At 64.1% G+C, this 25511-nt stretch overlaps 4 protein-coding genes across 4 annotated transcripts; 3 read left to right on the top strand and 1 right to left on the bottom strand.

The window, feature by feature from the left end:
• Positions 1-103: 103 nt before the first annotated feature.
• On the bottom strand, positions 104-9205 carry RXRB (retinoid X receptor beta). Its single transcript, XM_066986748.1, is given in 12 exon segments — positions 104-446; positions 531-636; positions 734-825; positions 934-1066; positions 1995-2124; positions 2210-2373; positions 2673-2852; positions 7487-7567; positions 7570-7636; positions 7715-7811; positions 7813-7966; positions 9086-9205. Coding segments are annotated over 12 exon segments (1371 nt in total). The 5' UTR covers positions 9105-9205; the 3' UTR covers positions 104-298.
• A 56-nt stretch (positions 9206-9261) lies between these two features.
• On the top strand, positions 9262-14000 carry SLC39A7 (solute carrier family 39 member 7). The gene is given in 8 exon segments (XM_066986593.1): positions 9262-9435; positions 10457-11203; positions 11290-11458; positions 11555-11595; positions 11598-11634; positions 11722-11844; positions 13241-13434; positions 13517-14000. Coding segments are annotated over 8 exon segments (1725 nt in total). The 5' UTR covers positions 9262-9276; the 3' UTR covers positions 13772-14000.
• Positions 14001-14772: 772 nt separating this feature from the next.
• HSD17B8 (hydroxysteroid 17-beta dehydrogenase 8) lies at positions 14773-18462 on the top strand. The gene is given in 11 exon segments (XM_066986850.1): positions 14773-14868; positions 15579-15778; positions 16767-16776; positions 16779-16882; positions 16988-17083; positions 17166-17251; positions 17357-17421; positions 17424-17440; positions 17573-17615; positions 17711-17785; positions 18393-18462. Coding segments are annotated over 11 exon segments (759 nt in total). The 5' UTR covers positions 14773-14822; the 3' UTR covers positions 18410-18462.
• Positions 18463-18787: 325 nt separating this feature from the next.
• On the top strand, positions 18788-25510 carry RING1 (ring finger protein 1). Its single transcript, XM_066986880.1, has 6 exons — positions 18788-18937; positions 20555-20715; positions 21867-22082; positions 23891-24196; positions 24652-24820; positions 24903-25510. The coding sequence occupies exons 1-6, from the start codon at positions 18860-18862 to the stop codon at positions 25002-25004; spliced, it is 1032 nt and encodes a 343-aa protein (XP_066842981.1). The 5' UTR covers positions 18788-18859; the 3' UTR covers positions 25005-25510.
• The last annotated feature ends 1 nt before the right edge of the window (position 25511 follows it).

The following is a 25511-nucleotide window of genomic DNA, read 5'->3' as shown; positions in this document are numbered from 1 at the left end:
TGCTCCCCCCCCGCCCCCCCCGGGGCACACCACGGTTGGGGCCCCCCCCCTCCCCCCGGCCGCAGGGCACCGGCACCCCGGGGCCTGAATTTTTTTTTGTTGGGGGGGGGGGACATGGTTATTATACAACGGGGGGGGGAGGGACCGGCCCCTGGGTTATTTTTTTTGGGGGGGGGGGGGACACATGGGGAGCCCCCAGCCCCCCCCAGGGGGGCCCTGCCGCCTCCCCCCCCCCATTTTTTTCCGGGGGGGGGGCCCCCCACCCCAATTGTTTTTTTTTTTGGGGGGGGGGGGTCTCTCAGGACAGCTGGTGGGGGGCCTCGAGCATCTCCATGAGGAAGGTGTCGATGGGGGTGTCCCCGATCAGCTTGAAGAAGAAGAGGTGCTCCAGGCACTTGAGGCCGATGGAGCGCAGCGCCGGCAGGCGGAGCAGCAGCTTGGCGAACCTGCGGGGGGGGTTATTAAACATGGGGGGGGGGGTGCAGAAACCCTAAAAGCCCCCCCCCCACTTAATAAACCCCCCTTCTTACCGGCCCTGCTGCTCGGGGTACTTCTGCTTGCAGTAGGACTCGAGCGAGGCGTAAACCTTCTCCCGCAGCAGCTCCACCTCGCCCGGGTTGGAAAGCCCCTTGGCGTCTGGGGGGGGGGGGGTTAAAATTAATGTGGAGGGGGTAAAATTAACGAGGGGGGGGTTAAAATAAAGAGGGGGGGGGGTCCTTGGGGGCGTCCCTACCGGGGTTGAAGAGGATGATGGCGCGGAGGCAGCCCAGCTCCGTCTTGTCCATGCGCATGTCCCGCATCTTGGAGACCAGCTCGGTCAGCACCCTGCCGCCGCACCCCCGAACGGAGCGAGTCAAAAAATGTGGGGAGGGGGGCGGGGGAAGCCCAGAGAGCGCCCCCCCATCCCCCCCCCCCCCCCCCGAGGCCCCCCACCTATCGAAGATGGCCCCCACGCCGGCGCTGTGGGCGCTGTTGCGGTGCACGTGGAGGCCGGTGGCCAGCAGGATCCCGTCCTTGACCGAGATGGAGCGGTGCGAGAAGGAGGCGATGAGCAGCTCGTTCCAGCCTGCGGCACCGGGTGGGTCGTCAGCCGCCCCCCCCCCCCCCATCCCCCGGCCCCACAGCGACCCCCTCCCCCCCCCCCGGGGGGCCAACGGCACCCCCAGACCCCAAGCGCCTCCTCTCGTCCTCCCCCGACCTCTCCCCGGGCGTTTTCCGTTCCTGGTTGTAGGTTCTCCCTCCCCAGACCCCAAATTCCACCCCCAGACCCCAAATTCCACCCCCCAGATCCCCAAATTCCAACCCCCAGACCCCCAAATCCCGCCACCCCCGTGCCCCTAAATCCTACTCCCCAGACCCCAAAATCCCCCCTCCCAAATCCTCAAATCCCACTCCCCAGACCCCAAAATCCCCCCTCCCAAATCCCCAAATTCCCTGCCCCAGACCCCCAAAATTCCTTCCTCCAGGCATCCAAATCCCACTCCCCAGACCCCAAAATTCCCCCTCCCAAATCCCCAAATCCCACCCCCCAGACCCCCAAATTCCACCTCCAGACCCCCAAATTCCCCCCTCCCAATCCCCCATCCCCCAAATCCTGCCTCCCAAATCCCCAAATCCCCCTCCCCCAGGCCCCAAATCCCCCAAACACCTTCCTCCTGCCCCACACGACTCCCCCCATCCCCCCCAACATCCCCCCACGGGGCAGACACCCCCCGTGCCACCCCCCCAATCCCCCTCCTATGAGGCCGCAGCTCTGCAGATCCCCCTTCCACAACCCCAGCCCCCCACCTTCAGACCCCAAACCCCCCCCATTTATGGGATATCCCCCCCCGAAGGGCACAAACCCTTTCCTCCACCCCTTCCAACCGTTCCTCCGCCCCCGCACCCCCGCGCCTCCCCCCCCACAACCGTCCCCCTACAATTCGCCCTTACGGGGCGGACGCCAACCCCCCCCCCACCCCGGGGACCCCCCGACCCCAAATCCCGGGGCTCACCCGCCCGCAGCAGGATCACTTGGTCGTCCAGGGGCAGCTCGGAGAAGTGCGGGATCCTCTTGGCCCACTCCACCAGCGTGAAGAGCTGCTTGTCCGCGGCCTGGCAGATGTTGGTCACCGGGTCATTGGGCTGATGCGGGGGGGGACGCAAGGGGGGGTCAGCAGGGCGGCGCCCCAAATCCCCCCCCCCATCTCCTCTGTCTCCCGGTGCTCACCGAGCTGCCCCCGGTGCCGGAGCCGTCCACGCTTTGGTCCGATTTCTGCTCGACGGCCAGCTCGGCCTCCAGGATTTTCTCCACCGGCATCTCCTCGTTGGCGCTGGCCCCCAGCTCGCCCTCGCCCTCCTTCTCCTTGCCCCGCTGCCGCTCCTCCTGCACGGCTGGGGCGGGACGAAGGGGGGTTGTGGGGTCAAACGAACGAGGAGGGGGTCTCGGAAGCGGGTTTAGGTGGGAGGGGGGTAGCCCTATAGGGGCGGCGGCCGCGAGAAGGATCTAGAAGCCGCCCCGCGTTCGGCAAGGGCACCGCCGCGCGGAGCCCGTAAGCGAGGCGGTTCCGCGCCTCCGCGAGGGCGGCTTGGAGATGTTTTCGCCCCAGTCCTCTTCGAGGAGAGGTCGGGGGGGGGGACGCAAGCGAGAGCCGCCCCCCCCCCGGTAAAACCCCCCCCGGCGGGGCCGGTACCTTCGCGCTTCATGCCGGTGGCCAGGCACTTCTGGTAGCGGCAGTACTGGCAGCGGTTGCGCTGGCGCTTGTCCACCACGCAGTCCTTGTTGTCGCGGCACGTGTAGGTCAGGTCCTTGCGGATGGTGCGCTTGAAGAAGCCCTTGCAGCCCTCGCAGCTGTACACCCCGTAGTGTTTCCCTACGGAACGGGGGCGGGGGGACGGGGCGGGGGGGGGACGGCAGGATGAACGGCGGCACCCCCGTATCCCGGTCCTACCGGGGCGGCGCGGCGAGCCCGGCGCGCCTCCCGCCCCGACCCCAGATGTCCCGCTCTGGAGTGGATATCCCTGTTCCGAGATATCGTCCCATCCCGAGTCCCCAACTTTAAGAGGGGCCCAGATGGCCCCATTCCCATTATCCCACCCCAAAACCACCCCAAGTATGCCTGCATCCCATCCTAAAACAAATTTGAGGGGACCCAAATATCCCTGTTTCCATTATTCCACCCCAAAACCATGCCAGATATCCCCACATCCCATCCTAAAACAAATTTGAGGGGCCCCACATGGCCCCGTTCCCGTTATCCCTCCCCAAAACCACCCCAAGTATCCCTGCGTCCATCCTAAAACAAATTTGAGAGGACCCAGATTGCCCCGTTCCCATTATCCCACCCCAAATATCCCCACATCCCATCCTAAAACAAATCTGAGGGGACCCAGATGGCCCCGTTCCCGTTATCCCACCCCAAAACCACCCCCAAAATCCCCACATCCCATCCTAAAACAAATTTGAGGGGCCCGAGATGTCCCCATTCCCATTATCCCTCCCCAAAACCACCCCAAGAATCCCTGCGTCCCATCCTAAAACAAATTTGAGGGGCCCCAGATGTCCCCATTCCCCTCAACCCACCCCAAAACCATGCCAGATATCCCCACGTCCCATCCTGAAACAAATTTGAAGGGCCCCAGATGGCCCTGTTCCTGTTATCCTGCCCCAAACCACCCCAAATATCCCCGCGTCCCATCCTAAAACAGATTTGAGGGGCCCCAGATATCCCCATTCCCGTTATCCCACCCTAAAAATCCCCACATCCCAGCCTAAAACAAATCTGAGGGGACCCAGATGTCCCCGTTCCCGTTATCCCTCCCCAAAACCACCCCAAATATCCCCACATCCCATCCTAAAACAGATTTGAGACAACCCATATGTCCCCGTTCCCGTTATCCCTCCCCAAGTATCCCCATGTCCCATCCTAAAACAAATTTGAGGCGCCCCAGATGTCCCCATTCCCGTTATCCCAAAAATGACCCGAAGTATCCCCACGCCCCATCCTAAAACAAATTTGAGGGGCCCCAGATATCCCTGTTCCCATTATTCCACCCCAAAACCATGCCAGATATCCCCACGTCCCATCCTAACACAAATTTGAAGGGCCCCAGATGGCCCCGTTCCCATTATTCCAAAACCACCCCGAATATCCCCACATCCCATCCTAAAACAAATTTGAGGGGCCCCAGATATCCCTGTTCCCATTATTCCACCCCAAAACCATGCCAGATATCCCCACGTCCCATCCTAACACAAATTTGAGGGGCCCCAGATGTCCCCGTTCCCGTTATCCCACCCCAAAACTACCCCGAATATCCCCACATCCCATCCTAAAACAAATTTGAGGGGACCCAGATATCTCTGTTCCCATTATTCCACCCCAAAACCATGCCAGATATCCCCGCATCCCATCCTAAAACAAATTTGAGGGGCCCCAGATGTTCCCGTTATCCCACCCCAAAATGACCCCAAGTATCCCTGCATCCCATCCTAAAACAAATTTGAGGGGCCCCAGATGTCCCTATTCCCGTTATCCCACCCCAAAATGACCCGAAGTATCCCCACGCCCCATCCTAAAACCCCAGATGTCCCCGTTCCCGTTATCCCACCCCAAAACCACCCCAAATATCCCCACATCCCATCCTGCCCCAAATCTTCCCCGCAGGAGCTCGGGGAGGGGGACGCAGCCGTCCCTGTCCTACACACCCCACCCCATACAGCACCCCAATACCCCCAGCAGCGGGGACAAGTGCAGAAACCCACCGGTTCCCCCACAAACGCCCCTATAGGATCCCGGCACCCCTGTCCCTTACATCCCACTCTATAGGATCCCACAGCCCCCGTTCTATAGGATCCCGCTGCCCCTGATCCCCTACATTATTGTCTACATCCCAGGATCCTGTCGCTACCCCCACATTTTTATAGGATCCTGCTGTCCCTGTCCCCTACATCCAATCCTATAAAATCCCACTGCACCTATCCCTTACCTCCCATTTTATAGGATCCCAGCGCATCTTTACTCCTCTATCCCATTTTATAGGATCCCACCTTTCCTACTCCCTATCTCCCATTTTATAGGATCCCTCCATCCCTATCTCCTACATCCCATTTTATGGGATCCCACCACCCCTATCCCCTATATCCCATTTTATAGGATTTCTCTACCCCTATTCCCTACATCCCGTTTTATAGGATTTCTCTGTTTTCCTACACCCCATTTCATAGGATCCAACCGCCCCTACCCTGTGCATCCCATTTTATAGGATCCCACTGCCCCCATCCCCAACATCCCATCTTATAGGATGTCTCTGCCTCTGTTCCCTACATCCCACCTTATAGGATCTCAGCGCCTCTTTCCTCCTATAACCCATTTTACAGGATCCCACCATTCCTACTATATCCCATTTTACAGGATCCCACAATTCCTACCCCCTACACCCTGTTTTATAGGATCTCTCTGCTCCTGTTTCCTACATCCCATTTTATAGGATCCCACCACCCGCCCCCTACGTCCCATCTTATAGGATCTCAGCGCCTCTTCCTTCACACATCCCATTTTATAGGATCCCACTATTCTTACCCTCTATAACCCATTTGATAGGATCCCACTATTCCTACTCCCTACATCCGATTTTATAGGGTCCCACCATTCCTACCCCGTATCTCCCATTTTATAGGATCCAACCGCCTCTATCCCCTCCATCCTATTTTATAGGATCCCTCTGCCCCCATCCGCTACCTTCCATTTTATAGGATCTCTCTGCCCCAATTTCTTACATCCCACTTTATAGGATCCAACTGCCCCCATTTCCTACATCCCATTTTATAGGATTCCACCACCTGCTTCCTACGTCCCACCTTATAGGATCTCAGTGTCTCTTCCCTTCTACAACTCATTTTATAAGATCCCACCATTCCTACCTCCTACGTCCCGTTTTATAGGATCCCCCCACCCCATTCCCTATGTCCCATTTTATAGGATCTCTCTGCTCCTGTCTCCTATAACCCATTTTATAGGATCCAACCGCCCCCACCACCTACATCCCATTTTATAGGATCCCACCACCCGCTCCCTACGTCCCACCTTATAGGATCTCAGCGCCTCTTCACTCCTACAACCCATTTTATAGGATCCCACCATTCCTACTCCCTAAATCCCATTTTATAGGATCCCAGAATTCCTATCCCCTACATCCCGTTTTATAGGATTCCTCCACCACTATTTTCTACATCCCATTTTATAAGATCCCACTGCCCCCATGCCCTACATCCCATCTTATAGGATCTCAACGCCTCTTCCCTCCTACATCCCATTTTATAGGATCCCACCATTCCTACCCCCTATAACCCATTTTATAGGATCCCGCCACTCCTACCCCCTATCTCCCATTTTGTAGGATCTCTCCACCCCTATCCTCTCCATCCCGTTTCATAGGATCCCACTGCCCCTACCGCCTACATCCTGTTTTATAGGATTCCTCCACCCCTATCCCCTACATCCTGTTTTATAGGATCCTACCACCGGCCCTCTACATCCCCACCTTATAGGATCTCAACGCCTCTTTCCTCCTACAACCCAGGATCCACCATTTATAGTCCCATTTTATAAGATCCCACTGTTTCTATCTCCTATCTCCCATTTTATAGGATCCCTCCACCCCCATCCCCTACATCCCATTTTTTAGGTCCCACCACCTGCTCCCTACATCCCATCTTATAGGACCTCAGCGCCTCTTCCCTCCTACAACCCATTTTATAGGATCCCACTGTTCCTACTCTCTACATCCCATTTATAGAATCCTTCCACTCCTATATCCTACATCCCATTTTATAGTATCCCACCACCCCATCCCCTACATCCCATTTTATAGGATTCCTCTGCTCCTATTCCCTACGTCCCATTTTATAGGATCTCGGCGCCTCTCCCCCCCTACAACCCCATTTTATAGGATCCCACCATTCCTACCCGCTACATCCCATTTTATAGGATCCCACCAACCGCTCCCTACGTCCCATTTTATAGGATCTCAGCGCCTCTTCCCTCCTACAATCTATTTTATAAGATCCCACCATTCCTATACGTCTACATCCCATTTTATGGGATCTCTCTGCTCCTATTCCGTACATCCCATTTTATAGGATCTCTCTGCTCCTGTCTCCTATATCCCGTTTTATAGGATCCAACCGCCCCCATCCCCTACATCCCATCTTATAGGATCTCAGCGCCTCTTCCTTCACACGTCCCATTTTATAAGATCCCGCTATTCTTACCCTCTCCATCCCATTTTATAGGATCCAACCGCCACCGTTGCCTACACCCCATTTTATAGGGTCCCACCACCCGCTCCCTACGTCCCACCTTATAGGATCTCGGCGCCTCTCCCCCCCTACAACCCATTTTATGGGATCCCCCCGCTCCCGCCCCCTACCTCCCGCCTTACGGGGACCGAAACCGTCCCGACCCGTGGGGAACGCCCCCCAACCCCGTTTCGGGGCGCCCCGTACCTGAGGAGCGGTCCCCGCAGATGGCGCAGAGCCGCTTGGCACCGGGGCCGTGGGGGTGGCAGGGAGCGGGGCGCAGCCCCGGGGGGGCTTCACGTCGTCCGAGCTGCTGACGGCGCCGGGCAGGCCGGGCAGGCCGACCGTCGAGTTAATCTTTTTGGGGCGAAAAAGGTCGGAATCGGGAAAATTATAAACTGGGGGGGGGGGTAAAAAGGGGGGTCGCGGCCTCACCTGGGGGCTGCTGACGGGGCCGTAGGCGACGCTGGGGGGCGCGGGGAGCCCCGGGGAGCCGAGCGAGGAGCTGATGACGGGGAAGGGGGAGCCCAGGGGGGGCGTTGACGGAGGCGGCCATGGCCGGGCCCAGCAGGGCCGGGGGGGCGCTGGGGTGTGTGGGGGGGTGGGGGGCAGTGGGGGGGCGCCGGCGGCAGCGGGTTCCGAGGGGGGGGGAGGAGCTGAGGGACGAGCTGTCGGGGCTCCTGCAGTCTGGGTGGTTTTGGGGGGGGGGAGAAAAAAAGGGAGAGTCAGGACCCCCCAAAACCCCATAGGGGTGAGCAGCAAACCCTCAGCCCCCCCCCCCCAAAAAAATCCTCCTAATGCCCCCTTTTACACCCTGAGACCCACCCCCAAAAGCCCCCCACCCCCACAAGCTCCCCCCAGCCCCCCCTTTAATCCCCCCAGCCCCCCATAACTCCCTCCCCCAGCCCCATAAACCCCCCCCACGCCCCATAACCCCCACCTAGCGCCCCATAACCCCCTCCCCCAGCGCCCCGTAACCGCCCCCCCGCCAAAAAAAACAGAGCTCCCCCTTCGCAGCTCCCCCAACCCCACCCGGGGTGTCCCCCCACCCCCCCAGCCTCCCCCTTTAAGTCCCCCCAACCCCTCAGCCCACCCCCGAACATCCCCCAGCCCCCCATTACGCCCCCACCCATGGGGGAGCCCCCAAAACCCAACACCCCCCACCCTCCCAGCACCCACCTCCACCCTAAACCCCCCCCCCCCCCAAATCCACGGGCTCCCCCCCACAGCCCCCAAAATCCCCCGGGCTCCCCCCACCCCCAGCAGCCCCCCAAGCCCCCAAGCCCCCCCCCCAAGTCCCCAGGACCCCCACCAGGCACACCCCCAAAGCCCTCAGCCCCCCCCCAGATCACCCCCAACCCCCCCGACCCCCCTCCAGCCCCCCTCCCTGCCCCCAGGAACCCCCCCAAGCCCCCAGGACACCCCCCCCCCCCAGCCCCCAGGACCCCCCTTAAGCCCCTCAGCTCCCTCCCAGGCTGCCCCCCCTCAGAAGGCCCCCCAAAGCCCCCCTCCAGCCCCCCAAAGGCCCCCGAACACCCCCAGAGCCCCCCCCAAGCCCCCCAGCCCCCTCTCGACCCCCCCAACCTCCCTAGAGCCCCCCATCCCCCTCTCACCCCCCCCCCCACCCCCAGGACCCCCCCCCAACTCCCCCCAGCCCCCCCCAGTACCCCCCCCAAAGCCCCCTCAGACCCCCCCAACCCCCGGGAGCCCCTCCAAGCCCCCCCAACCCCCTCAGAGCCCCCCCCCGAGCCTCCCCCGAGCCCCCCAGCCCCCTCCCGGCCTCCCCCGTTCCCCCCCCCCGCTGACCGCGGTCGCTGTCGCCCATCCCGCGCCGCCGGGGGGCTCCGGGCTACGACCCCCCCCGCCCCCCCGGGCTCGGGCCTAGCTCCGGGCGCCGCCGCCGCCGCCGCCTGCGGTTCCCCCCGGCCCCACAATGCCCTGCGCCGCTCCCGGCGGCCCCCGCGGCCCCCTCCCGCCATCGCTTGCCCGCAACCAAGATGGCGGCGGCGGCGTCAAGACGCTTCCGCCCGCCCTCTCTCCGCACCGCACCACCCCCCCCCCCGGCCGCTCGAAGTCTCGCGAGACTTCGGGGGGCGGGGCCGCGGTGCCACGTCGGGGCCGGGGCGCGGAGCCGGAGGGAGCGCGGCGCGAGGACGGTGAGAGCCCCCCGGGGCATAGAGACGAGGCCAGAGGGGCCCCCGCCCCCCCCCCGGCGCCGCTCTACCCCTCCCCTGCCCCGCCGTCTCTATGGTGCCCCCGCGGGGGCCGCTCTGGGCGCCGGGCCGCCGCTCTGTGGCACGGCGGGGAGCGGCGCTCTAGGCGCCGTCTCTATGGTGTGACCCCCACCCCCGGGGGCCGCTCTGGGCGCCCATCGCCTTCGTCTCTATGGTAGGGGCCCTTGGGTGACCCCCCCGGCCCCGCCCCCGGCCCCGGCACCAACGGACCGGGATGGCACGGCCCCGTCCTCATCCCCATCCTCATCTTCATCTTCATCCCCATCCCCATCATCATCTTCATCCCCGTTCCCATCCCCATCTTTATCTCCATCATCCCCATCTTCATCCCCGTCATCCTCATCCCCATCCCCATCTTCATCTTCATCCCCATCCTTGTCCCGATCCCTGTCCCCATCCCTGTTCCCATCCCTGTCCTCATCCCCATCCTCATCCTTCATCATCCTTATCGCTCATCTTCATCCCCATCCCCATCATCATCTTCATCCCCGTCCCCATCCCCATCTTCATCTCCATCCCCATCCTCATCTTTATCCCCGTCTTCACTCTCATCCTCATCCCCATCCCCATCTTCATCCGTGTCCCCATCCGCATCCTCGTCTTCATCCCTGTCTTTATCTTCATCCTTGTCCCTGTTCCCATCCACATCCACACCCTCATCTTCATCCCCATGCCTGTCCTCATCTCCATCCTCATCCCCATCTTCATCTTCATCCCCGTCCCCATCCCCATTCCCTTCCTCATCCCCATCCTCATCCCCATGCTCATCCCCATCCCCGTCCCCATCCCTGTCCCATCCCCATCCCCTTCTTCATCCCCATCCTCATCCTCACCCCTCTCTCTATCCCCATCTTCATCCCCATTCTCATGCCTATCCCCTTTTTCATCCTCATCCTTGTCCCAATCCCTGTCCCCATCCCCGTCCCCCTCCTCTCTCCTGCAGCGACAACGGCACGATGGCGACGGCCGCCCGGACGCGGCGACTCGGCACACCCTCGCTGCCGCCATGGCCGCCGGCGCTGTGCTGGCCCTCTGCCTCCTCCCCGCCGTGGCCTCGCACGACGATGGCCACGGCCACGCACAAGGGGATGAGTTCCACGGCCACGCGCACGAGGACCTGCACCACGGGCACAGCCACGGGCACCACGGCCACTCGCATCGCGACCTCCACCGCGGCCACGGGCACTCCCATGAGGACTTGTACCACGGTCATGGTCATTCTCATGGGGACCTCCACCATGGCCATGGTCACGCCCATGAAGACCTCCACCACGGCCATGGTCATTCCCACGAGGACTTGTACCATGGCCATGGGCACTCCCACGAGGACTTGTACCATGGCCATGCGCACTTTCATGACGACCTCCACCACGGCCATGGGCACTCCCATGAGGACCTCTACCATGGCCATGGTCATTCCCATGAGGACCTCTACCACGGCCATGGTCATTCCCATGAAGACCTCCATCATGGTCATGGCCACTCGCACAACGACCTCCACCGTGGCCATGGTCACGCCCATGAAGACCTCCACCATGGTCATAGTCACGCCCATGAAGACCTCCACCGCGGCCACGGTGACTCCCACGAGGACCTCCACCACGGCCACTCGCCCAGCGATGGCCACCACAGCCACCACAAGCCCCCCGAGACGCGGGAGCGCCCTGACACGCTGACGCTGTGGCTGCAGGTGAGCGTCCCCTCCACGCGCCCTGGTGACGTGGCCTGGGGTGGGGTGGCCACCGCCGTGACGGCCCCCTTCCCCGTGCCCCGCAGACGCTGGGCGCCACCCTGCTGATCAGCGCGGCGCCCTACCTCCTCCTCTTCCTCATCCCGCTGGAGTCCAACGCCCCACGGCACCAGGCGCTGCTGCGGCTGCTGCTCAGCTTCGCAGCGGGGGGGCTGCTGGGGGACGCCTTCCTCCACCTCATCCCCCACGCGCTGGGTGAGTGCGTGTCCCCCCCCCCCCCACCTTGGGTCCCCCGTGGGGACAGCGGGGTGACAAGGTGACGCTCACGCACGCTGGCATTCGCCCCCGCAGTGCCCCACGCGCACCATGCGGACAGCGGCCACACGCGCACGTCCCCGCGGAGCCGCGTGGTCACGGTCACTCGCACCAAGGTAGGAGGGGGACAGGGGGGCGGGAGGGGACAGGAGGGGACCGGTGGGGACCGGTGGGGACCGAGGTGACCGCGTCCCTTCGTCCAGGCCAGGAGCACGACCGCATGCTGGCGGTGGGGATGTGGGTGCTGGCCGGCATCGTGGCCTTCCTGGTGGTGGAGAAGTTCGTGCGGCACGTGAAGGGCGGCCACGGCCACGGCCACAGCCACGGTGCGTAGCCCCTGTCCCCGTCCCCTGCTGGGGGGGGGGCGTGGGGGTGCTGACCCCCCCTCCCCAGCGCCCAAGGCCAAGGACAGCTCCAGCGAGGGCGAGGAGGAGGCCGCGGGGCACCGCGGGGCACCGGGACGGGAAGGCCACCAAGGGCCGTGACACCAAGAGGAGGAGCCGGGAGGTGGAGAAGGAGGAAGAGGGGTCAGGTACGGGAGGGGTCTCTGGGGACACTGCTGGGGGGGCGTTGGGGACAACTGCTGGGGCATCGTTGGGGCATTGGGGACACCTTGGAGGTGCTGTTGGGGACGTTGGAGGTAGCGTTGGGGACATCAATGGGGAGAGCGTTGGGAGGCGCTGTAGAAGACACCACTGGGGACACCGTTGGGGACACCATTGGGGACACCATTGGAGCATTACTGGGATCATTGGGGACATTCTTGGAGACACCGTTGGGGACATTATTGGAGGTAGCATTGGGGATATCGATGGGGATAGCGTTGGGAGGCGCTGTTGAAGACACCACTGGGGACACCGTTGGGGACACTGCTGGGGACGGCACTAGGGACACTACTGGGGACACCATCGGGGCATCATTGGGACTGTTGGGAGCATTCTTAGAGACACCGTTGGGGACATTATTGGAGGTAGCGTTGGGGACATCGATGGGGATAGTGTTGGGAGGCGCTGTTGAAGACACCGTTGGGGACACCACTGGGGACACCATTGGGGACACCATCGGGGCATCATTGGGAGCATTCTTGGAGACAGCGTTGGGGACGTTATTGGGGACATCGATGGGGATAGCGTTGGGGACGTCGGTGGGGACACCCTTGGAGATAGCGTTGGGGACCCCATCGGGCGTCACTGGGAACGCTGGGAGCATTCTTGGAGATAGCAATGGGGGCATTGGAGATAGCATTGGGGACATTGGTGGGGGTACCGTTGGGGACATTGATGGGGACACTGCTGGGGACACCACTGGGGCGTTGTTGGGATCTTGGGGAATGTTCTTGGAGACGTTGATGGGGACAGTGTTGGGGACATCGGTGGGGACTGTTGGAGGTAGAGTTGGGGACATTGATGGGGGTAGTGTTGGGGACATCGATGGGGGTAGTGTTGGGGACATCGATGGCAGTAGCGTTGGGGGTGGTGTTGGGGACATCGGTGGGGATAGCGGGGACATCGATGGGGGTAGCATTGGGGACATTGACAGGGGGTAGCGTTGGGGACGTCAACGGAGATAACATTGGAGATAGCGCTGGGGACATCAATGGGGACATCACAGCCGTTGTTGGGGACCCCGCTGGGATCGCCACTCGATACGCTTGTTGGGGACCGCGTTGGGGACACGAGGGGGGTGGCACCGACCCCCTCGGTGTCCCCGTCCCCCCCCCAGCCATGCAGGTTTCGGGCTACCTGAACCTGGCGGCCGACGTGGCGCACAACTTCACCGATGGGCTGGCCATCGGCGCCTCCTTCCTGGCGGGGACCGGGCTGGGGATGGTGACGGCGCTCACCGTCCTGCTCCACGAGGTGCCGCACGAGGTGGGCGACCTCGCCATCCTGGTGCAGTCGGGGTGCACCAAACGCGCCAGGTGAGCCGCGTCCCCTCGCGTCCCCGTCCCCACGAGCGGCCACAGCGGCGTCACCGCGTTCGTTGTCCCCCTCCCCGCAGGCCATGCGGCTGCAGCTGGTGACGGCGCTGGGCGCGGTGGCGGGCGCCGCCTGCTCGCTGCTGGCGGAGGGCGCGGGCGAGGCGGCGCCGCTCTGGGTGCTGCCCTTCACCGCCGGCGGCTTCGTCTACGTGGGGACGGTGGCGGTGCTGCCCCAGCTGCTGCGCGAGGCCGCCCCGCTCCAGTCCCTGCTGCAGCTCCTGGCGCTGCTGGCCGGCGTCGCCATGATGGCCGCCATCGCCTGCTACGAGTAGGGGGCTCGGGGGGGGACAAAGCCCGGAGACCCCCTCCCCCCAGTCCCCATCCCGGAGCCCCCTCAAGGACGGGGACGCCGTCCCGAGGATGGGGACATGGCCGCCGTCGCCTGCTACGAGTAGGGGGACGTTTTGGGGGGGGGGGGGACAGAGCCCGAAGCCCCCCGTCCTGTAGCCCGGCCCCCCTGTGTGTTAGGGGGGGGACCAAGGAAGGGGACCCCAATCCGGAGCCCCCCCCCGCCACGTGTCCGGGGGGGACACGTGGGACCAAGGACGGGGACGATGACGACGCCTCGGGTGTCACTCGGATGGGGGGGGTGGTGGGGGGGGTCCCGTTGTTGTCACGCGTTTTTTTTTTTTGGGGGGGGGGGATTGGTGATGGGGGGTGCGATTAAAGAGTGATGCCTGAGATGTGCAGGGGGATGTTGGGGGGGGGGGGTCAATGCGGGGGGCTCTGAGGGGTTTTGGGGTTGGGGACACGGAGGGGACATGGGGGGGTGGGGGGACACGGAGGGGACGTGGGGTGGGACACGGGGCTAGGGGACCCTAAAGGGATGCAGTGGGACATGGGGGGGGGGGGTCTGGGAGCATGGGGGGGGTCTGGGGGGGACACTGGGGGGTTTGGGGGTTGGGGACATGGAGGGGGGCCCTGAGGGGACACGGGGACCTCGGAGGGGATGCGGTGGGATACGAGGGGGGGGTCTGGGACCATGAGGGGACCCATGGGGGGGGACACTGAGGGGTTTGGGGGTTGGGGACATGGGGGGAGGACACTGCGGGGTTTTGGGGTCCCGGAGGGGATGTGGGGGGGGGCCCTGAGGGGGTGAAGGGGGGCTGGGGACCCCGAGGGGACCCTGGGGGGGCACCTGGAGGCACACGGGGCTGGGGGGGCCCTGAGGGGATCGGGGGGTCATTTGGGGGGTCCCCGGGGTGCTGGGGGGTTGGGGGACCCCTCCGGGAGGACTGACCATAGAGACGGGGCCGAGGGGCGGGGCCGAGCGGCGCGGCGCTCTGGCCGCCCTCCTCTCGCTGGTCACTTCCGGTGTCCGCCATGGGCTCCGGCGGGCGCCTCGGCGGGGCCGTGGCGCTGGTCACAGGTGGCCGTGACGTGGGGGGGTGACGTCACGTGGGGGGGGGGGGGCGTGACGTCACGCGGCGTGGAGGGGGAGTCACGCGTGGAAGAGGGGGAGGGGGGTCAGAGGCGGGTGGGGGGGCCACGGGGGGGGTGCGGGGGTCCCACGGGGGGGTCGCGGTCGCGCGTGGGAGGGGTGGGGGGCAGGGCCCACGGGGGACACGGGGAGGGGGACAAAGCCCACGGGGGGGTGACAGAGCCCACGGGGGACACTTTGGGGCAGGGACAGAGCCCAGGGGGGACACGTGGGGGTGGGGCGGAGCCCACGCGGGACGCTCACGGGGGTGAAAAACCCACGGGGGGCACGTGGGGAGGGGGAAAAAAGCCCACGGGAGACACGGGGGAGGGGAGGGAACCCCACGGGGGACGCTGGGGGGGGGACAGAGCCCACGGGGGATGTGGGGGATGGGACAAGACCCCACGGGTGACACTTGGGAGGGGGAAAATGGGAGAAAAAGCCCACGGGGGACACTGGGGGGTGGGGGGGCAGGGCAGAACCCACCGGGGACACTTTGGGAGGGGGAAAGACCCCCCGGGGGGGTGGGGACGGACCCCACGGGGGACACTTTGAGGGGGCCCGAAAAACCCCACGGGGGGACACTCGGGGGGGGGGATGCAGAAACCCCGCGGGGGGGTCCCCCACGGGGCTGACACGATCGCGCGTGGGCCGCGAAGGGGGCGCCAGCGGCATCGGCCGGGCGGTGAGCGCCCGCCTGGCCCGGGAGGGGGCGCGCGTGGCCGTGGCCGACCGCGACGTGGGGGGCGCGGGCGGTGGCGGGGGGGCTACCCCCGGCCGGGCCCCCCGGCCCCACGCGGGATTCGCCGTGGACGTGGGCTCGGCCCCCGCCGTGGAGCAGCTCCTGGCCGCCGTGCAGGTGGGGGGGGGGGCCTTTGTCATCTCCCCTCCCCCGTGTCCCCATTGTCCCCAGTGCCCCCCACGTCCCCAGTGCCCCCCATCCCCATGTCCCCCCCATCCCGTGTCCCCCCCATGACCCCGTTGTCCCCCCCGTGTCCCCAATGCACCCCCCACCCCCAATGTCCCCCCGTGTCCCCCCCATCCCCATGTCCCCCCCGTGTCCCCAGTGTCCCCTCCTGCATCCCCAGTGCCCCCCTGCGTCCCCCCCCCACATCCCCCATGTCCCCCCCACCCCCCCATGTCCCCCAATGTTCCCCCCCATGTCCACACACTCCCCCGTGTCCCCCTGCCCCCCCATGTCCCCCCCATGTCCCCCCCATCCCCAATGTCCCCCCCGTGTCCCCACACCCCCCCAATGTCCCCACACCCCCCCATGTCCCCCAATGCCCCCCGTGTTCCCCCCACCCCCCAAGCCCCCCCCCATCCCCCCTTCTCCCCCCAACCCCCGCTTGTCCGCCTGTCCCCCCTTGTCCCCACCCCCCCATGTCCCCCCCATGTCCCCCCCATCCCCAATGTCCCCCCCACCACCCCCAAGTCCCCCCCATCCCCCCTTCTCCCCCAATGTCCCCCCCTTGTCCCCCTGCCCCACCATGTCCCCACACCCCCCCATGTCCCCCCCATGTCCCCCCATCCCCAATGCCCCCCCATATCCCCCAATGCCCCCCGTGTCCCCCCCGTGCCCCCCCATCCCCAATATCCCCCCCAACGTCCCCCCCCACGTCCCCACCCCCCAAGTCCCCCCAATGTCCCCACACCCCCCCAATGTCCCCACACCCCCCGTGTCCCCCCCATGTCCCCCCCATCCCCAATGCCCCCCATGTCCCCCAATGCCTCCCCCCGTGTCCCCCCCGTGCCTCCCCCATCCCCAATATCCCCAACGTCCCCCCCGATGTCCCCACGCCCCCCAATGTCCCCAACCCCCCCCCAATTGTGTCCCCCCCCCCCAGGAGCATTTCGGGGCCCCCCCGGCATCTGCGTCAGCTGCGCCGGCATCACCCGCGACGAGTTCCTGCTGCGCCTGGCCCAGCCCGCCTTCGACGAGGTGCTGCGGGTCAACCTCAAGGTCTGGGGACACCGGGGACATTGGGGACACCGGGGACATTGGGGACACCCCCCTCGACGTCCCCAATGTCCCCGCGACCCCCCCCCTTTGTGTGTCCCCCCCCAGGGCACCTTCCTGGTGACGCAGGCGGTGGCGCGGGCGCTGGTGGCGGCGGGGGCGCCCGGCGGCTCCATCGTGCTGCTGGGGAGCATCGTGGGCAAGGTGGCCCTTGGGGACAACGGGGGACAGCGGGGGACACCTTGTCCCCCCCCCCCGACTCCTGACCCCCCCAACCCCCCCGCAGGTGGGGAACCTCGGCCAGGCCAACTACGCCGCCTCCAAGGCGGGCGTCGAGGGGCTGGCCCGCAGCAGCGCCAAGGAGCTGGCCAGGTTGGGGACACTCGGGGACACCGCCCGGGGGGGGGGGTGGCAGTGTCCCCAAGGGGGGGTGGCACCGCTGTGTGTCCCCCCCCACACACACACACGCGCTTTAAGGTTCGGGATCCGGTGCAACGCGGTGCTGCCCGGCTTCATCGCCACCCCCATGACGGCCAAGGTGCCCCCAAGGTGCTGGACAAGGTAACGGAGGGGACACTTGGGGACATCTGGGGACACTTGGGGGCGTCTGGGGACACTTGGGGGCGTCTGGGGACACCTGGGGGCGTTTGGGGACACCTGGGGACAGCGGTGGCATCGTGCCGTCCCCCTCAGTTCGCAGGGCAGGTGCCGCTGGGACGCCTCGGGGACCCTGAGGGTGAGTGCCACCCCCCTGGGGACACGAGTGCCACCCCCTTGGGGACACGGGTGTCACCCCCTTGGGGACACGGGTGTCACTGTGTCCCCCCCCAGACGTGGCCGACGTCTGCGCCTTCCTGGCGTCCGACGACAGCCGCTACATCACGGGGGCCAGCGTGGAGGTGACAGGTGGGGTGTCCCTGTCACCCCCCCCGTGTCCTTGTCACCCCCCCCCGTGTCTCTGTCACCTCCCCATGTCCCTGTCACCCCCCCGTCGCCGTCGGGGCCCCCTTTTCTCCTTGCCACCCCCCTCGCCGCAGGGTCCCTGTCCCCCGTGGGGCTCTGTCCTTGTCCACCACCCCAAAGTGTCCTCGCGTGTCCCCCCCCCACCGTGTCCCCCTGTCCCCCTGGTGTCCCCATTCCGGGGGTCCCCCCAGTGTCCCCACCCCGGTGTTCCCATCCCAATGGGTCCCCCCCAGTGTCCCCCTGGGTCCCTGGCCCCCTGCAGTGTCCCCATCCCAGGGGGTCCCTGTCCCCCCGGTGTCCCCCCCCCCAGTGTCCCCATCCCAGGGGTCCCCCCCCAATGTCCCCATACCAGGGGGTCCCTGCCCCCCCCATGTCCCCATCCCATCGTGCCCCCCAGTGCCCCCCCCCCCCCAGTGTCCCCATGCCCTGCAGTGTCCCCCCCCCCCCCCCCCCCAGTGTCCCCAACCCAGGGGACCCCCCAATGTCCCCATGTGTGTCCCCCCCCCCAGTGCCCCCCCCCACGTCCCCACGCCCCCCTCTCTCCTTGCAGGGGGTCTCTTCATCTGACGGATCCGTGCCCCCCCCCCCCCCCATCCAAAATAAACCGAGCTGTGTCCGCAGCTGCCTCCTCGCGTGGTTTCGTCCCCCCCGGCGTCCCCAAGCCCCCCCGGTGTCCCGCCCGAAGTGCCCCCCCCCCCGGGGACCTCCCGGCGGGCGGCGCTAGGACCCTGCGCCTCCCCCTATACCCCCAAACCCCGCCCTCCCCTTCCCATTGGCCGAGCCGCCCGAGCCGAGCCGCCCCTGATTGGCTGCGAGGCGAGCGGGTGGGGGGCGGAAAGGGAGCGCGAGGGGGGCGGGGCTAAGGCGGCGGGCAGGAAGTGACGTCGGCTGCGGCCGGAAGCGGCGGAGCGGGAGCCGCCGGGAGCGAGCGGGGGGCGCGGGGGGGGGGCGCGGGGCGGGCCCGGGGGTCCCGGGGGTCCCGGAGGATCCCGGGGATCCCGGGGTCCCGGGGCCGCCATGGCGGCGCCCGCCAACGCGCAGAGCGCCAGCAAGACGTGGGAGCTGAGCCTCTACGAGCTGCACCGCACCCCGCAGGTCCGGGGGGGTGGGGGGAGGGCCCAAGATGGCGCCGTGAGGGCGGGGGGAGGGGGCCTGGCACCCTAAATGCGGCCCTGAGTGCCCCGGCGGGGTGGGGCGGGGGTCGTCGCCGTGCTGGGGTATGGGGAGTGGGTTCCGACCCCATAAATGGGGCCCTGAGTGCCCCGGGGGGTGGGTTCAGGGGGTTGTCCCCGTGTTGGGATAGGGGACGGGGTCCTGATACCCTAAATGAGGCCCTAAGTGTCACCCTAAATGCCCCAGAGGGTGGGTTCAGGGCGTTGTCTCCATATTGGGATGGGGGACGGGGTCCTGATACCCTAAATGAGGCCCTAAGTGTCACCCTAAATGCCCCAGGGGGTGGCACAGGGGAGTGTCTCCGTGCTGGGATATGGGGAGGGGGCCTGGCCCCATAAATGTGGCCCTAAATGTCACAGGAGGAGGGTTCAGGGGGTTGTCCCCGTGCTGGAATAGGGGAGGGGTCTTGCCGCCCTAAATGTGGCCATAAATGCCCCAGGAGGTGGCGCAGGGGGTGTCCCCGTGCTGGGATATGGGGAGGGGGCCTGGCCCAATAAATGTCCCCCTAAATGTCACAGAAGCTGGGCACAGGGGGTTGTCCCAATGCTGGGACAGGGAATGGGGTTCTGCCGCCCTAAACGTGGCCATAAATACCCCAGAAGCTGGGCACAGGGAGTTGTCCCCATGTTGGAACAGGGAAACGGGTCCTGCCACTCTAAATGCTCCCCTAAATGCCCCCTAAACTATGCACAGGGGTTTGTCCCCGTGGTGGGACAAGGGGCAGGGTCTTGCCACCCTAAACAGAACCCTATATGTCCCTTAAGCGCCACAGAAAGTGGGTGCAGGGGGTTGTCCCCATGGTGGGACAGGGAACGGGGTGCTGCCATCCTAAATGTCCCCCTAAATGTCCCCGTAAGTGCCCCAGGAGGTGCATGCAGGGGGTTGTCCCCATGGTGGGACAAGAAATGGGGTTCTGCCACCCTAAATGTCCCCCTAAATGTCACAGAAACTGGGTACAGGGGGTTGTCCCCATGCTGGGACAGGGAATGGTGTCCTGCCACCCCAAATGTCCACCTAAATGTCCCCATAAGTGCCCCAGGAGATGGGTGCAGGAGATGTCCCCATGCTGGGGCAGGGAACGGGGTCCTGCCACCCTAAATGTCCCCTTAAACATCCCCATAAGTGCCCCAGGAAGTGCATGCAGGGGGTTGTCCCCATGCTGAGACAGGGAACGGGGTCCTGCCACCCTAAATGTCCACCTAAATGTCCCCATAAGTGCCCCAGGAGACGGGTGCAGGGGATGTCCCCATGCTGGGGCAGGGAATGGGGTCCTGCCACCCTAAATGTACCCCATAAGTTCCCCAGGGGATGGCTGCAGGGGGTTGTCCCCGTGGTGGGACAGGGAACGGGGTCCTGCCACCCTAAAAGTCCCCCATAAGTGCCCCAGGAGGTGCGTGCAGGGGATTGCCCCCACGTGGGGACAGGGAACGGGGCCGTGCCACCCCAAACCCCAAAGCAGCAGCTCCCTGGGCTCGGGGACACCCCCGTCGCTGCGCGTGGGGCCGGCCCGCGTCACGGCGTGTCCCCGTGTCCCCGCAGGAGGCCATCATGGACGGGACGGAGATCGCGGTGTCGCCGCGCAGCCTGCACAGTGAGCTGATGTGCCCCATCTGCCTGGACATGCTGAAGAACACCATGACCACCAAGGAGTGCCTGCACCGCTTCTGCTCCGACTGCATCGTCACCGCGCTGCGCAGCGGGTACGGTGCTGGGAGGGGAGAGAGAAACCCACCACGGGGGGCATAAAACCCCCTACAAGGGGGTAAAACCCACCACAGGGAGCATAAAACCCACTACAAGAGGGTAAAACCCGCCACAGGGAGCATAAAAAACACTATGAGGGGCTAAAACTCACCACAGGGGGCATAAAACCCACTACGGGGGGTAAAACCTACAGCAGGGGGCATAAAACCTACTACAAGGGGGTAAAACCCACCACAGGGAGCATAAAAAACACTATGAGGGGTAAAACTCACCACAGGGGACATAAAACCCACTGGGGTGGGGGTAAAACCCACTGCAGGGGGGTAAAACCTACAGCAGGGGGCATAAAACCCACTGTTGGGGGTAAAACACACCACAGGGGGCATAAAACCCACTGCAGGGGGTAAAACCCAACAATGGGGGCATACAAACCCACTGTGTGGGGGAAACCCACCATAGGGGGGTATAAAACCCACTGCAGGGGGGTAAAACCTGCCACAGCGGACATAAAACCCACTGCGGGGGGGTAAAACCTACAGCAGGGGGCATAAAACCCACTGCGGGGGGTAAAACCTACAGCAGGGGGCAAAAACCACCACAGGGGGAAAACCTACAGCAGGGGGCATAAAACCCACTACTGGGGGGTAAAACCCACCACAGGGGGCATAAAACCCACTGCGGAGGGGTAAAACCCACCATAGGGGACATAAAACCCACTGCAGGGGGTAAAACCTACAGCAGGGGGGTAAAACCACTGCGGGGGCGGTAAAACCCACGGCAAGGGGGTAAAAACCCTGGGGGAAGGGGGAATCCTGCAGGGGGATAAAACCCATTGCAGTGGGGCAAAAACACAACGCAGGGTGGGGAAAAACAACTGCGGGGGTGTGAAATACACGGCAAGGGGGGTAAAACCCCGGCGGGGGATAGAAAAAAACCCAACGCGGGGGGTAAAACCCAACGGAGGGGGGGGAAACCCAACGCGGGGGGGCAAAAACCCAACGCAGGGGGGTGAAAACCCAACGCAGGGGGGTGAAAACCCAACGCAGGGGGCAGAAACCGAACAGAGGGGGGAAAAACAACTGCGGGGGGTGAAACCCACTGCGGGGGGCTCCTGAGGGCGCCCGTGACCCCGCCTTTCCCCCTCCAGGAACAAGGAGTGCCCGACGTGCCGCAAGAAGCTGGTGTCGAAGCGCTCGCTGCGGCCGGACCCCAACTTCGACGCGCTCATCTCCAAGATCTACCCGAGCCGCGACGAGTACGAGGCGCACCAGGACCGCGTGCTGGCCAAGCTGAGCCGCCTGCACAACCAGCAGGCGCTCAGCAGCAGCATCGAGGAGGGGCTCAAGATGCAGGCCATGCACAGGTCAGACCCCCCCCCCCAAAAAAAAAAATATTTGGGGGTATTCGATGCGTTTGGGGCGATGGGCGACGTTCTTGGGGCGTTTGACGACGTTCTTGGGGCGTTTGATGATTTTTCGAGGCGTTTGATGGTGGTTTTGGGGCGTTTGATGACATTTTCGGGGCATTTGATGATGATTTTGGGGCATTTGATGACACGTTTGGGGGCGTTTGTTTTTGGGGTGTTTGATGACGTTTTCAGGGCGTTTGATGACATTTTTGGGGTGTTTGAAGCCTTTGGGGCGTTTCATGACGTTTTCAGGATGTTTGATGGTGTTTCTGGGGCGTTTGATGACGTTTCTGGGGCGTTTGATGACGCCTTTGGGGCATTTCATGTTTTTTTTGGGGCGTTCGATGACGTTTTCGGGGCGTTCGATGACGTTTTTGGGGCGTTCGATGACGCGTTTGGGGGCGTTCGATGACGCGTTTGGGGGCGTTTGATGACGCGTTTGCGGCGTTTGACGTTTCTGGGGCGTTTGATGACGCCTTTGGGGCGTTTTATGACATTTTCGGGGTGTTTGATGATTTTGGGGCATTTGATGACGCGTTTGGGGGCGTTTGATGTTTTTGGGGTGTTTGATGATGTTGTCAGGGCGTTTGACATTTTTGGGGCGTTTGACGGCTTTGGGGTGTTTCATGACGTTTTCAGGATGTTTGATGATGTTTTGGGGCGTTTGATGGTGTTTTCGGGGCGTTTGACGCATTTGCGGCATTTGATGACGTTTCTGGGGCATTTGGTGACGCCTTTGGGGCATTTGATGATGTTTTGGGGCGTTTGATGATGTTTTGGGGCGTTTGATGATGTTTTTGAGGTGCTTGATGATGTTTTGGGGTGTTTGATGTTTTGGGGCATTTGATGACGTTTTTGGGGCGTTTGATGACGTTTTTGGGGCGTTTGACGTTTTTGGGGCGTTTGATGACGTTTTTGGGGCATTTGAGGACGTGTTTGGGGCATTTGATGATGTTTTGGGGGCATTTGATGATGTTTTAGGGCGTTTGATGACCTTTTTGGGGCATTTGATGATGTTTTCGAGGCTTTTGTTGACACCTTTGGGGTGTTTGATGACATTTTCGGGTGTTTGATGGTGTTTTGGGGCGTTTGATGGTGTTTTTGGGGCATTTGATGGTGTTTTTGGGGCGTTTGTTTTTGGGGCGTTTGGTGTTTTTGGGGCGTTTGTTTTTGGGGCGTTTGATGGTGTTTTTGGGGCGTTTGATGGTGTTTTTGGGGCGTTTGACGCATTTGCAGCGTTTGACGTTTCTGGGGCGTTTGACGGCTTCGGGGTGTTTGATGATATTTTTGGGGTGTTTGATGTTTTGGGACATTTGATGATGTTTTGGGGCGTTTGATGACGCCTTTGAGGCGTTTGATGACATTTTCAGGGCATTTGATTATGTTTTGGGGTGTCTGATGGTGTTTTCGTGGCATTTGATGACGCTTTTGGGGTGTTTGATGCTTTTGGGGTGTTTGATGTTTTCAGGGCGTTTGATGTTTTGGGGCGTTTGATGACGCCTTTGAGGCGTTTGATGACATTTTCAGAGGCATTTGATTATGTTTTGGGGTGTCTGATGGTGTTTTCATGGCATTTGATGACGCTTTTGGGGTGTTTGATGCTTTTGGGGCGTTTGATGTTTTCAGGGCGTTTGATGTTTTGGGGGCGTTTGACGATGCGTTTGGGGCGTTTGACGATGCGTTTGGGGTGTTTGATGACGTGTTTTCGGGGCGTTTTTGATTTTTTTTTTGGTGCCGTTTGATGCGTTTTCTCGACCCCGCAGGGCGCAGCGGGTGCGGAAGCTGCACCAGGAGTCGGACAACGCCACGTTCAGCGGCGGCGAGGACAACTGCGACAGCCGCTCGCACCTCAGCACCGCCTCGGCCCCCAGCCACCCCGAGGCCGGGCCCAGCCGCAAGCGGTCCCGAGCCTCCGATGACTCCGGCCCCGAGCCCGACCCCGAAGCGGCGGCCGAGGCCGGGGGCCGGGGCAGCCCCGAGCCGGGCGCGGAGGCGGGCGGCAGCGAGATCGAGCTGGTGTTCCGCCCGCACCCGCTGCTGGTGGAGAAGGGGGAGTACTCGCAGACACGGTGAGGGCACGTGGGGACACCTGGTGGCACCCACGGTGACACCGGTGGCCTTGGGGAGGGGTGGCACCTTTGGGTGTCGTCCCCAAGGCGGCTGGCGGTGGTGGCGCTGGGGCAGGATTGGGGTTGGGGGATGTTTTTGGAGGGGTCACGGTGACATTAGGGGATGGGTGGCGCCTCCAGGTGTCACCCAGCACCCCCAGGTGGCCACCACGAGGACACCACCTTGCTAAAGGGTGGCTTGGGGGCCTGGTGGCACTGTCCAGGTGTCACCTACCCCTCCCAGGTGGCCACCAGAGCAGGGTAGGGCAGGGCGCGGGGGACACCCGTGGGGCTCAGCGGCCACCCTCAGCCCCGCGTCCCCGCTGCAACGCCGACCCGCGGCGCCACCGAGGTGGCCCGTGGTGGCCCCAAGGTGGCCCGTGGTGGCCCCGAGGTGACACCAAACCCCTCCGCAGATACGTGAAGACGACGGCCAACGCCACGGTGGACCACCTCTCCAAGTACCTGGCGCTGCGCATCGCGCTGGAGGAGGCGCCGGCACCGGGCCCCGAGGCGGCGGGGCTGGAGGACGTGAGCGAGAAGCAGTACACCATCTACATCACCACCGCCGGCGGCGCCTTCACGGTGCGTGCTGGGGGGGGCACGGGGATGGGGGCGGGGGGACACGAGGGGACACGGGGGGACACGGCCGTGGTGTCGCCCGCAGACGCTGAACGGCTCGCTGACGCTGGAGCTGGTGAACGAGAAGTACTGGAAGGTCAGCAAGCCGCTGGAGCTCTACTACGCCCCCACCAAGGAGCAGAAGTAGCGGGGGGGGGACACCACCACCAGCCCCCCCTTTTTGGGGGGGGGATTTGGGGCCCCACGGGTGCGCTGTGGGGCACGGAGAGGGGCTGGGGATGGGGACAAAGGTGGGGGGGGACACGGGGACATGCGGCGTCACCCCAGTGGCTGCTTCCCTGTCCCCCACCCCACCCCACAACTGCCCCCCCCCTCAGTCCCCAGCCCCACTGGGGGTCCCAGCCCCCCGGGGGTCCCATTCCCCAGCCCCACTCCCCCTCCCCTCCTCGTCACCGCTGCCCCCGCCCCATTTTCGTCACCCCTCGGGGACCAGGAGACGCGTGTGTCCCCCCTCCCTGGGGTCCACAGCCCCTGGCACGGCAAAAAGGGGAGCGGGGCGCCCCGGGGGGGCTCCCCCAACGTGTGCCCCCCCAGGTGTGTGTGCCCCCCCCCCAGGTATGTGTGTCACCCCCCCAGGTGTGCGTCACCCCCCTGGGGACGGGGAGCAGCAATAAAGCAGCGCTCGGAGCCCTCC

This window comes from Anser cygnoides, chromosome 35 (genome assembly GCF_040182565.1).
Source record: "Anser cygnoides isolate HZ-2024a breed goose chromosome 35, Taihu_goose_T2T_genome, whole genome shotgun sequence".
NCBI classification, from domain to species: domain Eukaryota; kingdom Metazoa; phylum Chordata; class Aves; order Anseriformes; family Anatidae; genus Anser; species Anser cygnoides.
Note: the sequence above shows the minus strand (reverse complement) of the source record. Positions and strands in the feature narration are given on the sequence as shown.

What these genes read in the sequence shown, in the direction of transcription:
- RING1 (XM_066986880.1), top strand. Translation starts at nt 18,860, where the DNA reads ATGGCGGCGCCCGCCAACGCGCAGAGCGCCAGCAAGACGTGGGAGCTG. An exon ending in AGCTGCACCGCACCCCGCAG is followed by an intron (nt 18,938 to 20,554) that starts GTCCGGGGGGGT and finishes GTGTCCCCGCAG; the next exon opens with GAGGCCATCATGGACGGGAC. An exon ending in GTCACCGCGCTGCGCAGCGG is followed by an intron (nt 20,716 to 21,866) that starts GTACGGTGCTGG and finishes TTCCCCCTCCAG; the next exon opens with GAACAAGGAGTGCCCGACGT.